The sequence below is a fragment of the Scomber scombrus genome, chromosome 15 (genome assembly GCF_963691925.1).
Source record: "Scomber scombrus chromosome 15, fScoSco1.1, whole genome shotgun sequence".
Classification (NCBI taxonomy): domain Eukaryota; kingdom Metazoa; phylum Chordata; class Actinopteri; order Scombriformes; family Scombridae; genus Scomber; species Scomber scombrus.
In genome coordinates this window covers 15,027,173-15,040,871 of record NC_084984.1, presented here as the reverse complement: position 1 = coordinate 15,040,871, position 13,699 = coordinate 15,027,173, and the positions used below count along the sequence as shown (strand labels likewise).

The following is a 13,699-nucleotide window of genomic DNA, read 5'->3' as shown; positions in this document are numbered from 1 at the left end:
TTTTACAGCTCTCAAATGTTAAAAATAAATGTGATCTGAACAGTATGTAAGGGTTAATCAGTTAATGACGTATGAGTAAAATATTGCAGTAAAGATTCCTGTGAATACATTTCCTTGTTTTCAATACACTAAAACACTAACTAATCACATTTAAAAGCTTCAATCAGCTCCACCTGCAGTTCATTAAACACGGAGCAGATGAAGAGATGAATAAAAAGGTTATTACAAAACAGGACTGAGGTGAGTTGTGACTTCCAGGAAAGAAAAAAGAAAAAAAAAGAAAAGCTGGTTATGACTTGAGAGGTTTGCACACAGTCCCGTAAAAAATGCTGATGTCGCAGCACTCACTCGTTTACATTACATTGATTAAGCATCATAGATCCTTTACATTGATCCGGGTCGGTATATAAACTGACAACAACAACTACAGTGTGTGGCTTACAAATTTAAAAAAGGGGGGGTAGGAAGGAAGCACACACACATACACACACACACACACCAAATATGATAGGATTATTCTGACTCTTGTTAGTTAAAAAAAGAAAAAAGTCCCCTTGAGAGTTGTTTCACCTTGCTCTGAAAGGAAAGGATGACAAGGCACAAAAAAAAAGTCATGCAGTACAGGAGGGGGGTGGAGAGGAGAGGAGGGGGTCACCTCAAGTACAAGCAAAAAAAAACCACAACGCTGACCTCATTTTTAAGTGTAACACAAACTTATATAAATATTCGTAGTTAGCAAAAAATCAACTAGAAATGAGCGTTGACTTTATTTAAATGGACTAAAAACACAACAACAACAACAACAACAACAACACCAGTCTATTGATTAATAAGTCAGATGCATCTTACCTCATCCTCATCATCCTCATCTTTCCCCCCTCTGCTAAAACTCAACCAGTCCACTTCATCATCATCCTCATCATCCTCAGTCTGACTTTAAAACACTTGTCATCACAGCCTCCCTGAAGCTCTGAAGCTGCTCCTCGTTCATTTCTCTCTCTCTCTCTTTCTCCCTCCTCTCTCCTCTATGTCTGTCTGTTGTTAGCCTTTAATAGCATGTTAGCGTCAGGCTGGGCGTGTGTGCGTGTGCGTGTGTGTGTGTGTGTGTGCATGTGTGCGTGTGCGGTACGCTTTGACACACGGATGTGGAGAGAGAGAGAGAGGACGGAGGGGTGACGGAGAGGAGAGGAAAGAGGAAAGAGGAGGATCGCATCGCACCGCTCGAGCAAACCGCCGGCTACAGAAAGTGGATCACCTCCTTCTTCTTAATTTAGATGGTGTGTGTGTGTGTGTGTGTGTGTGTGTGTGTGTGTGTGTGTGTGTGTGTGTGTGTGTGTGAGCATCACATGTCTACTGCGTTAGGCGGGTCCTGTATCCACACACACACACAATCAAGGACAAATGCCAATGTCCTGCTATAACTCTCCTCCCCTCTCACCAGCTTTCTCCATCCATCTTCTCCCTCCTCCCCTCTCTCTCTCTCTCTCTCTCTCTCTCCATCCCTGCTGCAGTCTTTTAACTATAAAAAGGCGCCTCTCTCTCTGCCTTTTATCATCAAAGCGCATAAGTAAAACCACAGAACTTAGAAACAACAGAAGAGGAGCCGACATGCTGGAGAAAAAAAGACAGAAATTCCTGATCATTTTTATTTTTAATAAATGTTCACAGGGTCATGAGAAGAAAAGAAGAAGAAAAGGAGAAAAGCCCCCTGGAGCTACTTTTTTTTTTTTTTTTTTTTTTTAAAAAGGACAGTTTTTTTGTGGCCTTAAATATTCATCATGAAAAATGTTAATGTTATCAAGTTTAAATAACTTAGTGAGTTGAGTCTATTTTAAGTAAAAAAAAAAAAGGAAGATGACTCGAGGGTTTAAAAGAATGAAAAGCTGTTAATATATTCATCACCATACAGATGCGGTAAAAGCTCTTAGAGAGAGGGGGGGGGGGGGGGGGGGTGTTTTTATCTATAAGATATTAAACTAGTTTTATTTGAGGGTTTTTTAGTCACTTCCAGTCAGAGAGGAGGATCAGTAGAAACACTAACATCCTGGACGGAGCTCCAACAAAACACAATATTTTATGATTACTGCAAAAAAGGAATATTTTAACACTTTGGAAAAGATGCAAAGGGGTTTGGAAAATTTCTGATAAATTCCTGGTAAATTTCTGGAAACTTTCCATGGGAAGTTAAGCTTGGGAATTTTGGAAATATTCTTTTTAATTTCCACATTTTTATTGTTTTTAATAGCAGCACTTTTTAAAAATATTCTGTACTATTTTGAGCCATTGCATATGATCTGAATGACAAATAAAAATCTATTATCTTATCTTATCTTAAATTGGAAATTTTACACGGGAATTATGGGAATATATCGGAATGTATTCGACTTAACTGGAAATTTGAGGTAATTTACACATTTACAAACTGTATCAACTGTATACAAACATTAATATAAACATTTCATTGTCATAAGCAGACATGCAAACTAATACACATTTTTTTTAAAGACATTTTGACTGATTTATTTGTGATTACAACTTCAATCAGTTCTTCAATTGAACAACAAAAACAGTGTAGAAGAGTAAAATATCCACATATATATTATAGCAATTACATTTTCACCTTCTAGAGATCATGTGCATGTGATGGAGGAGTGCACAGTGCATGTTGGAGGTGAAGCCCTGCAGTAAGTCATGTGCTATGTGCATGTGGAGGAACAAGGAAGATATTCAACTATATCTACATTAAATCTGATTGTTTTAACCAAGATTATGATACAAGATGTTCTTTTTCTAACTACATTTAAGTTCCCTGTTGTAGGCTAACATGCTGTTTATACATTTCCTGTTAATTTCCATTAATTCACAAATATTCCTGGTAATTCCCATGGAAAGTTTGCAACCCTAGATGTGCCTTCTTTCAAAGTTTGGCTTGTATAAGTCATCAACTTACTACACTTGGAGAAGATTCAACATACTGTTCATCTCACTTCTGCAACCTTTGATTATATGTGGCGACCATTTCTGTCTCATGTATCAAAGATGATCTAAAACATGTCTGTGAACGAAGGTTTTTATGTATATAGATCTGTATTTGATATACTCACACATGCACTGTCTGTATGTATTTATATTTCTACCTTTTTACTGTCTGTGTTTCTCTTTTATGGTAGTGGGAAAACATACATACAAACAGCAGCAGCTTCAAACCAACATCATCATTCATCTATAGTCGTGTTTGTGTCCAGCTGATAAATTCCAATATTTACTCTCATTTAAGCTTCTATTCCCCCCCCCCCCCCATCCCCGCTAACTCCTGAGGGGAAATATTTCGCTCGTAAGCTTCCGAATGCTTCACCAGCTAAGTTGCCAACTGTGTCTGTTTGCTGTGATGATGATGATGAAATATCGCTGCTAATGAGAGCGAGGCTGAACAAAAAAAAACACATCTGAGAAGTCAAAATAATGAGCTGAAAGTGCAAATTTCATTTAAAATTATATAAAACCAACTAATACAACAAATACTAAATGTACATTTTAACAAACCTGATGCTGCTTTTAAAACTAGTTTTTAACATTGAATTGCTCATCTTGCCAACCCTTATTTGTCACTGAGCCAAATATACAAAACTGTGCAAAAGTCTTAGGCCACCATTGGATTTGTTGTTTTAGCAATGCTATAATGACCATATATATAATTATTTCTCAGTCTATTTATTAGAACTAGTGCAGTGCCCGTGCAAAATCTGTTTATTGCGTGTGTTTTTACTAAAAAGTCAGACATCCCAACTCTCCCGCATATTGATAGCGGCTCCTTGACGCCCGTAAATGAGATCCAATCTGCCGGAATCTGGAGCGTGCAAGCAAGAGCACATGCTAGAGAGTGACTGTGACCGTGTGTGTGTGTGTGTGTGTGTGTGTGTGTGTGTGTGTGTGTGTGTGTGTGTGTGTGTGTGTGTGTGTGTGCGACTATTAATGCAGCGAGTGTGAGAGCAAAGCGACCTGATACGCTCTGTGTTACTGCTTATCAGAGCGATCCTGGTCCTGTGCTGTGCTCAGTGTGCTGTGTGAGAGGAGGAGTGGCCAGCGGCTAGAGGGGCAACAGCTCAATGTGTGCTTCTTTTTACCGATATATTTATCTATATCTTTTACATTTCTTATCCAAACAACGTCAAACTTGGCACTGCACATACTTGAGCCCGTAGCAAGACACATGTCACGTTTGAAATCAATTGGATGAACGGTTCAGGAGATATGCGAATAACAGACAGACAGACGTTCCTGTCATTTATAGATAGATACAATCCGAAAATACAGGAAATGTGTATGTAGTATTTAAAAAAACAGTAAAAAAATAGAAAAGAAAACAGCTTCTATAGGCTAAAGCAGCAAGTATTGAGTATACTTGAGCAATAGCAGGAACCAGGCTCTCTTAAACCTAAATGGAAATTAACCTTAAATAACCCTCCTGTTGTCCTTGAGTCAAGGAAGGAAGGGATGAAGAAGGAAGGAAGGGAGGGAAGGAGGAAGGAAGGAAGGGAGGAAGAAGGAAGGAAAGGAGGGAGGAAGGAAGGATGGAAGGAAGGAAGGAAGGAAGGAAGGAAGGAAGGAAGGAAGGAAGGAAGGAAGGAAGGAAGGAAGGAAGGAAGGAAGGAAGGAAGGAAGGAACAGTCAAAACAGACGGGAGGACGACACGAAGGTTAATAATAATATATAATAATTAACATTACATTTTGTGTATATATGTTGGTGGAAGCCTAAGACTTTTGCACAGTACTGTATATAAAGAGAATAACTTACAACTGATGATGGTTTAAAAGAATAAAGAGTTACAAATACCATATTAAACCATATTAACACACACAGAGTGGTTTAGAGTTAGGTCTTGTTAGTCGTGCGTCTGTAGAAAAAATAAGTGAACCTTTTTTTGCGTGCGGCGTGACCAGATGATTTCGGGGGGGCTTACCTCTGTGTATGCTATCAAAGCAGATGACGCACACGCGAGCCTCTTTGTCCAGATACTTCAGCTTACACTTCCTGTTGCAGCACACGGCACAATAAACCTGCCACAGCGGAAAGAGAGAGAGAGAGAGGATGACGAGACAGATGTGCCGCACAACATCTCTCACTGACAGGAAACTCACATTAATATTAATTTAAGTAAGTTTAAAGTTGATCTACACATCTCTAGTGTCTGGCTAGTTAAGCAGCAGCAGGTCGAGCTGTGTGAACAATAATAACACATCTTAAACTGTCCCCTCTCTCTCTCTCTCTGTGTGTGTGACGCTATTTTAATCAGTGGCCTTAAAGGATTTAAGTCCAGCTTTAGCACACATGGCCTCAGTTAGAGATCTATAGGAGAGAGCTGCTGCTGCTGCTGCTGCTGACTCGTTGCTCTCTGCTGCCGTGAGGCTCTATATCTGTAGCTGGGACGAAATCTGTGTTCAACTTTATAAAACACAACTTTCACTTTTATTTGACTTCAGATAATGTCCTTTTTCTTGTTTTATTTCTCCCTTTATAAAAATAGAAGAAGGAGGAAAAAAAGAACAATAAGGGTAAAAAGAGAAGTTGATTTTCATTGTTTTGGTAAATTTAGTCTGTTTAAGTATTTATAGAAAAGAACAGACTATTTCAATCATATCTGAAGCAACTTTAAAAAGATCATTATTACAAAGAAAGCTAGTTTATATTTTGGGTCCTGGGGAAAATATATAAAAAGGAAGTTTGACCCATTTTACAACATTTAACAGCTGTAAAAACACCCCAAATGTCATTTTTTATTTCTGAAATGTGACAACTTTTTCCTAAAAGTGGCCCAAAATGCACAAAAATACTTTGTTATACTTTTGTACAGGTGCTACAAATGTCTGTCCATTGAGGCTGTTCTGGGTCAAATTATCTCCGTATCTATTGACATGTGTTTTAGTGAAATGAATAGTTAATAGTTTTAATAAGATAGTTGTTATGAGGATTTCTTTTTATGATATAGCAGTGAAGACTGATGGCTCTAATGGTTATACAATAAACCCCACAGTTCCATTTTCACTTTACATATAAAATAACATTTCAATCATTATTGCTATGTTATATTTTCATGTCTTAGGTAAAATAGGACATGATATTGTGTGATAGGAGATGTTTAGTGGTGTGAAAGCTAAAAAATACACTCTCTCTGCTCTCTGAAACATGAATCAAGGTTTAAACACATTTATTGATCAGTCAGATCGACTATTGATGCTTTCTAAACACATCTGTGGCTCAACATTTGGTATAAACACTTTTTATGTGTTGTATGAAGTGTTAAAGTATCTAAACGTGTCTTTTACAGTTTACCATAAGCCAAGGTGACGTCTTCAAATACCCTTTTTTTCTGTTTTGTGTGAATAACCTGCTGATAAGTTCCTCGATTTAATGGATTAATCGTTAATGATCTAAAAAATGTTAGAAAATAATGAAAAATTCCCTGAAGTCCAAGGCCACATCTTCAAATTCCCCCTTTTTTTCTGACCAGCAGTCTAAAACTCAACAATATTTTTATTTTTATCCTCTATAACAAAGAAAAGCAGCAACTTTCTCACATTTAAGCAGCTAAAACTAACAAATATTTGGCTTTTTTTTGCCTGAAAATTGACTGAAAAGATTAATTGATCATCAAAACAGCAGCTTATTAATTTCCTCCTGATCGATTTATAGATTAATCATCTAATTATTGCAGCTTTAACACTCAAAACTGTGTTCTTGAGCTTTTACACTTGTATTTATGTCTCACCATTGATTGAGTTTTAACATAAATCATCCCAGCTATAAAACAAGATAAATTAAATGATGATGAAGTTGACCGACGTACCTTCCCGCAGGCTCGACAGTGATGCCTCCTCTTGGTAAACGTGAACCTCTGGTAGCAGTTCATACAGTTGGGAGCTTCAGAGTCAGGCACCCACGCTGGCTGCCTGCACCCCGGCTCCTCCGCCCCCCCCTCTCTCTTCCAGTTCACCACTCTCGTTCCGTCTGTGGGCGACTCCCCGGGGTACGGCGGGGGCTCGGACAGTTCGTCGTACCCCACGCTGTACTCCTGATGCTCCTGAGCGCCGTACGTTGGGCTCACGTTGGAACGCTCTTCTACCAGACCGGAGCTTGTCGGAGAACTCTCTTCATCCTCCGCTGTGCTCGGTCCGGCCTGCTCCTCATCCTCCTCCTCCTCTTCCTCTTCCTCCCCTGCTGGTGGAGATCTTGCAGTTTGGCAGTGTAGCTGTTTAGGTCTTGCTCCTCCATAGGAGAGCTGCTGATCGGAGCTACCGCTGTACTGGGACTGGAAAGTGTTGCTGGTCGTAGAGTGGGAGACTTCTGGCTCTTCTTGACAAGAGTCCTGCGATAATGACGGAGCGTCAGGGTTTAAACGCCCCTCCACGGAAACACACATTGTTCTGTCGCTTTCTGGAGAAGCCAGACTACAAATCCTCAGCTGCTCGTCCTCCAGACCCCCGTTGGATCGTGACAGGCCCTCGCTGCAGCAGGAGATCCCTCGGCCCTGCTCCGCCTCCGTGTGCGCCTGCAGGAAGGCGTCCAGCTCCTCGTCCGTGACCAGCAGCTCCGCCTGGTCGCTCTCCGGCAGGTACTCGAAGCCGAACTCGGGAGGGTCGACCGGGCTGGGCTCAGAGCGATCGGACGAGGAGGGAAGGTCTGCGGAGGGAGGGACGACGACGGGTTCGGGAGAGAGATGCTGCCCCTCTGGTGACAGCCGGCCTCCTGCGAGCTGCTGCTGGAGAACTGAATCGGCCGCTTCCTCTAAACCAGACCTCGCCTCCCTGGTTTCCAACGCCGCCAGGAAGTCTGCCTCTGCCTCTTCCGACTGCTCTGCCGCTTCCCCCGACTCATCTTCTGTGTTTGGACTCACCAGAGCTCCACACATGGACACAGCGATGGGCAGGCACGACAGCCCCACTGGTTCGCTCTCTGAGGCCGCTGCGTTCACTGTCTCCCCCTCACATTCATCTACGGTTACTTCTGACTCATCCTCTTTAGTCTCTGAGCTTGTTGTAGCTTCTGTGCAGACGTCAGCAGGCAGGGCGCCCTCCTCTTCTTCTTCTTCTTCTTCTTCTCCTTCTCCTTCTTTACAGTGCTCAGAGGAAGCTTCCACTGCTTGGTTTATGCATGCCACCTCCTCCTCACAACAATCCTTCTCCTGTGCGTCAGCCAACTCGGTGTTGTGTAGTGACAGTGACTCATCTGTTGTGGAGTCGCAGCCCGTCTCCACGGCAGCGGGGAGAATAACGTCCAGCAGGCAGAGCGAGGACGAGTATCCGCCGACCTGCCCGCCAACCCCTGCAGAGGTTTGCTCCTCTTTAGTGTCTCTACAGCTGTTGTTGTTTGGCGCACCTCGCTCCTCTCCGCGTGCGTAAGCAACGGGGCTGCTGAAGTCAACGAGCAGCTCCTCCTTTTCCTCCACCTGCTTCTCCTCCTCCTCCTCCTTATCCTGCTCCTCCTCCATCTGCTTCTCCACAGCGTCCAGCTCACTGAAAGCATCATGGCTGTTGGCTTGGACCAGGATGGCCGAGCTCGTGTCGTTCACCAGGTCGCACACCGGCTTCAGAGCGCGATCGGGGCAGGGAGGCGCCAAGCTTTTGGTGGCCCTGCGATCCACAGAGGAGAGGAGGTCCACTCCGGTGAGAGGCTGAGCTTTGAGCTCTCTGTCGTTGTCAGCGGCGGAGCTGTCGGTGCAGCTGGTGGCAGAACCATAATGGAGAGAGTTAAGGTCAGGGAGGTTCGGCGGGACGCCGGACGCCTCGGAGGGTAAACACTGAGGGCCGAGAGAGGAGAAGGGGTATGACGACGGCTTCAGGAACACCGATTTGCATTCATGCTCCTCTGTAATAAAAAAAAAATGTAGACTTCATTAGACCTCTTTATTTTCTGCAACAACGCACACATTCACAACTATAGATCTGACATCACTGTGCATGTATTTTTGTGATCACTCTCACCGGTATTGAGCTCAAAGTCATCGAGCAGTTTGTCCAGATCACATACTGCTGCCTTGAAGAAGCTGTCCATAACTGGGCTAAAACAAAAAGGGCCCTTGACCCCCCCCCCCTCTCCAAATTCCTAGAAATAAAACAAACAAACAAACAACAAAAAAAGACTTGTTGTAATTCTTAGAAAAGAACATATCACTTTTAATCTCAACATATTTGCTCTTTCATTTACAAAAGAAAGGAGGGAAAAAACATCCGTAAGGGTGAAGAATGTAGGTCAGCTCTCTAAACATTAACTTAGTTACACATTCTTGTTTATTCATCCTTCAGGCTGCAGAAAACTCTTCTTTTTTTCTTCACATAAGGAAAAAGAATGAAAAAGAAAAGGTGACAGCATGTATTGGCAGAAGGCTTCATGCTGACATAATCACACTTCCTAATCTGATAACTAGCAGGTAAACAACCACACCTCAAATCTGTGGAGATAATAACAAAGACTGAAGATGAGACAGGCGTTTTATAGGAGTTACTCTGAGCTGTTAATTGAGTTTAAACGTCTAGCTCATCTTCATATGTGGAAATATTTGGGGCTTGGTTGTTGGAAGAGATTTCAGAGGATGTTTAACGTCTAAACAGGATTTTTGTTAACAGTCAGTGCTTCTGTGAATAATTTTTATTTGTATTTAGTTTATTTAAGTTTAGTTTTAGTATTAGTTTTTATTTTGAGGAATTTACTAGTTTGAGGTTAGTTTTAGTCTTTAGTTTTTCAGATATTTAAGAGGAAAGCCTTCATTTGTAGAAGCTGAAAAAGGATTAAAGAATACATGACACCAAATATGGTTTACTAAGTCATGTTGTTTATTTAAAAAGGTACCATTATATTATTTTATTCTTTAATTATTAATGATGCTCAACCCACAGCAGAGTGCAGTAATTATCACCTGGAGTTAAATCAAAAGTAAAACTTGAAATGGTCGGCATTAAGATCCAGAATGAATCTGATTTTATCTGCAATGCTGTATTGTTTTAGTTTGTTTTTGCATTGTTCATTGTAGTTTTTTTAAATAAAGCTATCATTTTTATTTTTATTTCAGTTAACGAAAGGGTCAATGACGTGATGCAACCCAGTGTCAATTGGTGTAACCAGTATTTTTTTCATAAAAATCTGATTATATACAGGAAAACTAAAATGCAGAATAAATATAATCCACTTTTGGCACGCAACACTATGTTTTTTCTAACAAATTTGACAAAAATTATTTAGAAAAAATGGTTGTTTTTAGGATATGTCACACTCACTATTTCAATGTAGAAATACTCCAAAAATGTTTCTTTTGATTTGATGTTTTTAAATGAAGTAATTACTAGTATAAGTCCACTTAAATAAACTGTAGGTGGATAAAATATGTAATATTTATCATTCTTTTGTGGTTACACCATTTGACATTTTCAGGAGCATTCAGTATTTCTTTTGTCATTTCATATGACATAAAACCAACAAAAATACTAAATGTACATTTTAACAAACCTGATGCTGCTTTTAAAACTATTTTTTTAAAGAACAACATTTCAGACATTTTAAGACTGTTTTAGACCTTGAATATTTTTAAAAAAAACAACTAAATTTAAGACATTTTAAGACTATTAAAGGATTCATGTGGACCCTGTAGGACTCTACGTAAAGCACTGTACAGCAGCTAAGAGTCGGCAATAGTCTACATCAAGTCTTTTGATGTGTAGATCTATAATATTTTCACTCTCACAAGGTTAAACTTCAATTATACAATCAATAATAAACGTAATAATCTCCAGGCCAAATCATACTTGATACTGATCACCACACGTTAAGATTCGCTGAGGGGGAAAAACCAAACAGCTCTTCCTGGGAATCCTCGTCTTTCTCACTTCTTCTTTCCAAAAAGTTAAGAGCCTCACACAACTATATGAATCCACTGATTGGCATGTTTTTAAAAAACAACAAATACTAAACTGACACACAGGTTATTTTTAAACCATAACACTGTGAATTAAAAATAGTTCAATCTTTCATGGATTAAAATAACTCACTTTAAAAGAGGAAAGCAAACATCAAATACTGCCTTAAAAAAAAAAATCTGCTGTTTGATAAGAGGAAACTAAATGTGAAAAAATGACAAGCAGCTTCCATTAAATAACTTAAAATCCATACTTCATACAGTTTAAGCATAGCCAACAATAGATAATTTAGTAGTTAAATTAAGTTTTTAAAAAAAGGCTCCTGCTATAATGAATCGGACCTAAAAATGGCATAAATCAGATTATATTGGAGGTGTCTGAGATTTATAATCAGCTGACGCATTGCTCCATATATCTTTTGTATTAATTTATCTTCATATACCTGTGTAGAAAAGCACTGGAGACTTTTTTACAGACTAACAAACTAATAAACACTTCAAAACCTGTGTCAATACAGAAGCGTTAGGGTTGTAAAAAAGAGCTACAACATCCAACCTGTGACTACATAGTAAATTTAGCCAACAACTTTAATTCCTATCACATCCATTAGTAGACTTCTATGTGCTGGTTAGTCACACAACAGCTGGTTAAAATGTAGGCCAAATATAGATGGGAATGAGGAAGTCAGGCTTACTAATAAATCCATGTCTTACAGGAAAATCATAATTTTCCACAGTAACCAGCTGTCATGTTAGTCTATTTATCCATGAGTAATGAGTCATTTTAGACCCTTAACAAGCTTGTTATATTATCTATAGTGCCTGAAAAGTAACTAAAGATGTCAAATGATAAGAATTACATCTGAAATGTAGAGGAATGGAAGTATAAAGTAGAAGAAAATGTAAAAATACTCATTTTCCACAGTAACCAGTTGTCATGTTAGTCTATTCATCCATGAGTAATGAGTAAATATAGACACTTAAAAAGCTTTGTGTGTTATCTGTTGCATCTGAAAAGTAACTAACGCTGTCAAATAATAAATATTACCTCTGAAATGTAGAGGAGTGGAAGTATGAGGCAGAAGAAAATGTAAAAATACTCATTTTCCACAGTAACCAGTCTTCAGTCTAGTTATTTACTGTGAGTAATTAGTAATTATTGAACCTTTAAAAGCTTGTTGTAGCATCTATTGTGTCTAAAAAGTAACTAAAGCTGTCAAATAATAAATATTACTTCTGAAATGTAGAGGAGTGGAAGTATATAGTAGAAGAAAATGTAAAAAGACTAATTTTCCACAGTAACCAGTCATCAGTCGAGTTATTTACTATGAGTAATGATTAATTTTAGACCCTTTAAAAGCTTGTTATATTATATATTGTGTCTAAAAAGTAACTAAAGCTGTCAAAAAGAATGAAAAATGACCTCTGAAATGTAGAGGAGTGGAAGTATAAAGTAGAAGAAAATGTAAAAATACAAATGTTCCACAGTAACCAGTTGTCATGTTAGTCTATTCATCCATGAGTAATAAGTAAATATAGACACTAAAAAGCTTTGTGTGTTATCTGTTACGTCTGAAAAGTAACTAAAGCTGTCAAATAATAAGAATTACATCTAAAATATAGAGGAGTGGAAGTATAAAGCAGAAGAAAATGTAAAAATACTAAGATTCCACAGTAACCAGTCGTCAGTCTAGTTACTTACTATGAGTAATGATCAATTTTAGACCCTTTAAAAGCTTGTTATATTATCTATTCTGTCTGAAAAGTAACTAAAGCTGTCAAATAATAAGAATTACCTCTGAAATGTAGAGGAGTGTAAGTATAAAGTAGAAGAAAATGTAAAAATACTCAAGTACCTCATCATTTTCCACAGTGACCAGTTGTCAGTCTATTATTCTGAACATTAGTAATGAGTAATTTTAGACCATTAAAAAGCTTATTGTAGCATCTATTGTGTCTGAAAAGTAACTAAAGCTGTCAAATAATAAGAATTACCTCTGAAATGTAGAGGAGTGTAAGTATAAAGTAGTAAAATACCTTAAAAATCATGCTAAAATACACGATTTGGAGTACATGTACTTCCCACTAATGCTTTTATAGCTATCCTCTACAAACATCACACTTGTCATGTCTCTATAAAACCTTTATTTACATTATTATATATATAAAAAGCTAGATTTAGTTTAATTTGCAACGTTTTAACCCACTGACGTTAGCAGGTAACCTTAGCAACGCTGCACATTTTCACCACAACAACAAAGATTTGACTCTTAAGTTAGAAACTAACTAACTATAACCTCCTTTAAAACACAAACACAGTCAGCCAACCTGTTGTTTTATGTTTTATCACAGCAGGTGTAGAGATTAAAGTTAACATTGGCCTGTTAGTGTAGTTATTATGGGATGTTAGCAGGCTAAAGTAGAGAGAGAGGCTAGCTAACCTGGTTTATTCTCCCGACGCCTTCCTCATCGGTAATGCTTCAGCTTCCTCATCGGTATGGCGGTTTCATCCTGCGGTAAGAGCCGGTAAAGAAGTTGTTCAAAGGAAGAAGCTGTTGTCGGTGTTGTTGGGTGGTTGGATGAGTGTTTTTTTCTTTAGTGAAGATGTGTAAATGCTCCACTCAAAGCGGCCATCTTGAACAGACTGTCGGGAGGTCACAGGATCCGCTCAGTGCTGGAAGACAGCCCACTAACACACTGTATATAATACACTGTATACTAATAGCCCACTGTTCACTAACACTATATACATACTGTATACTAACACTATATAATACACTGTATACTAACACA

At 39.0% G+C, this 13,699-nt stretch overlaps 1 protein-coding gene across 1 annotated transcript in view; it reads right to left on the bottom strand.

Moving 5' to 3' along the window:
- Window positions 1-13,511, bottom strand: part of zfyve16 (zinc finger, FYVE domain containing 16) — a 37,906-nt gene extending 24,395 nt beyond the window's left edge. The window contains exons 1-4 of the mRNA XM_062434495.1: window positions 13,348-13,511; window positions 8,982-9,102; window positions 6,848-8,865; window positions 4,964-5,060 (exon numbers count right to left, since the gene is read on the bottom strand). Of these exons, the coding sequence (XP_062290479.1) occupies window positions 4,964-5,060; window positions 6,848-8,865; window positions 8,982-9,051 (2,185 nt within the window). The 5' untranslated portion in view covers window positions 9,052-9,102; window positions 13,348-13,511. The remainder of the gene's footprint in view (window positions 1-4,963; window positions 5,061-6,847; window positions 8,866-8,981; window positions 9,103-13,347) is intronic.
- Window positions 13,512-13,699: the final 188 nt, after the last annotated feature.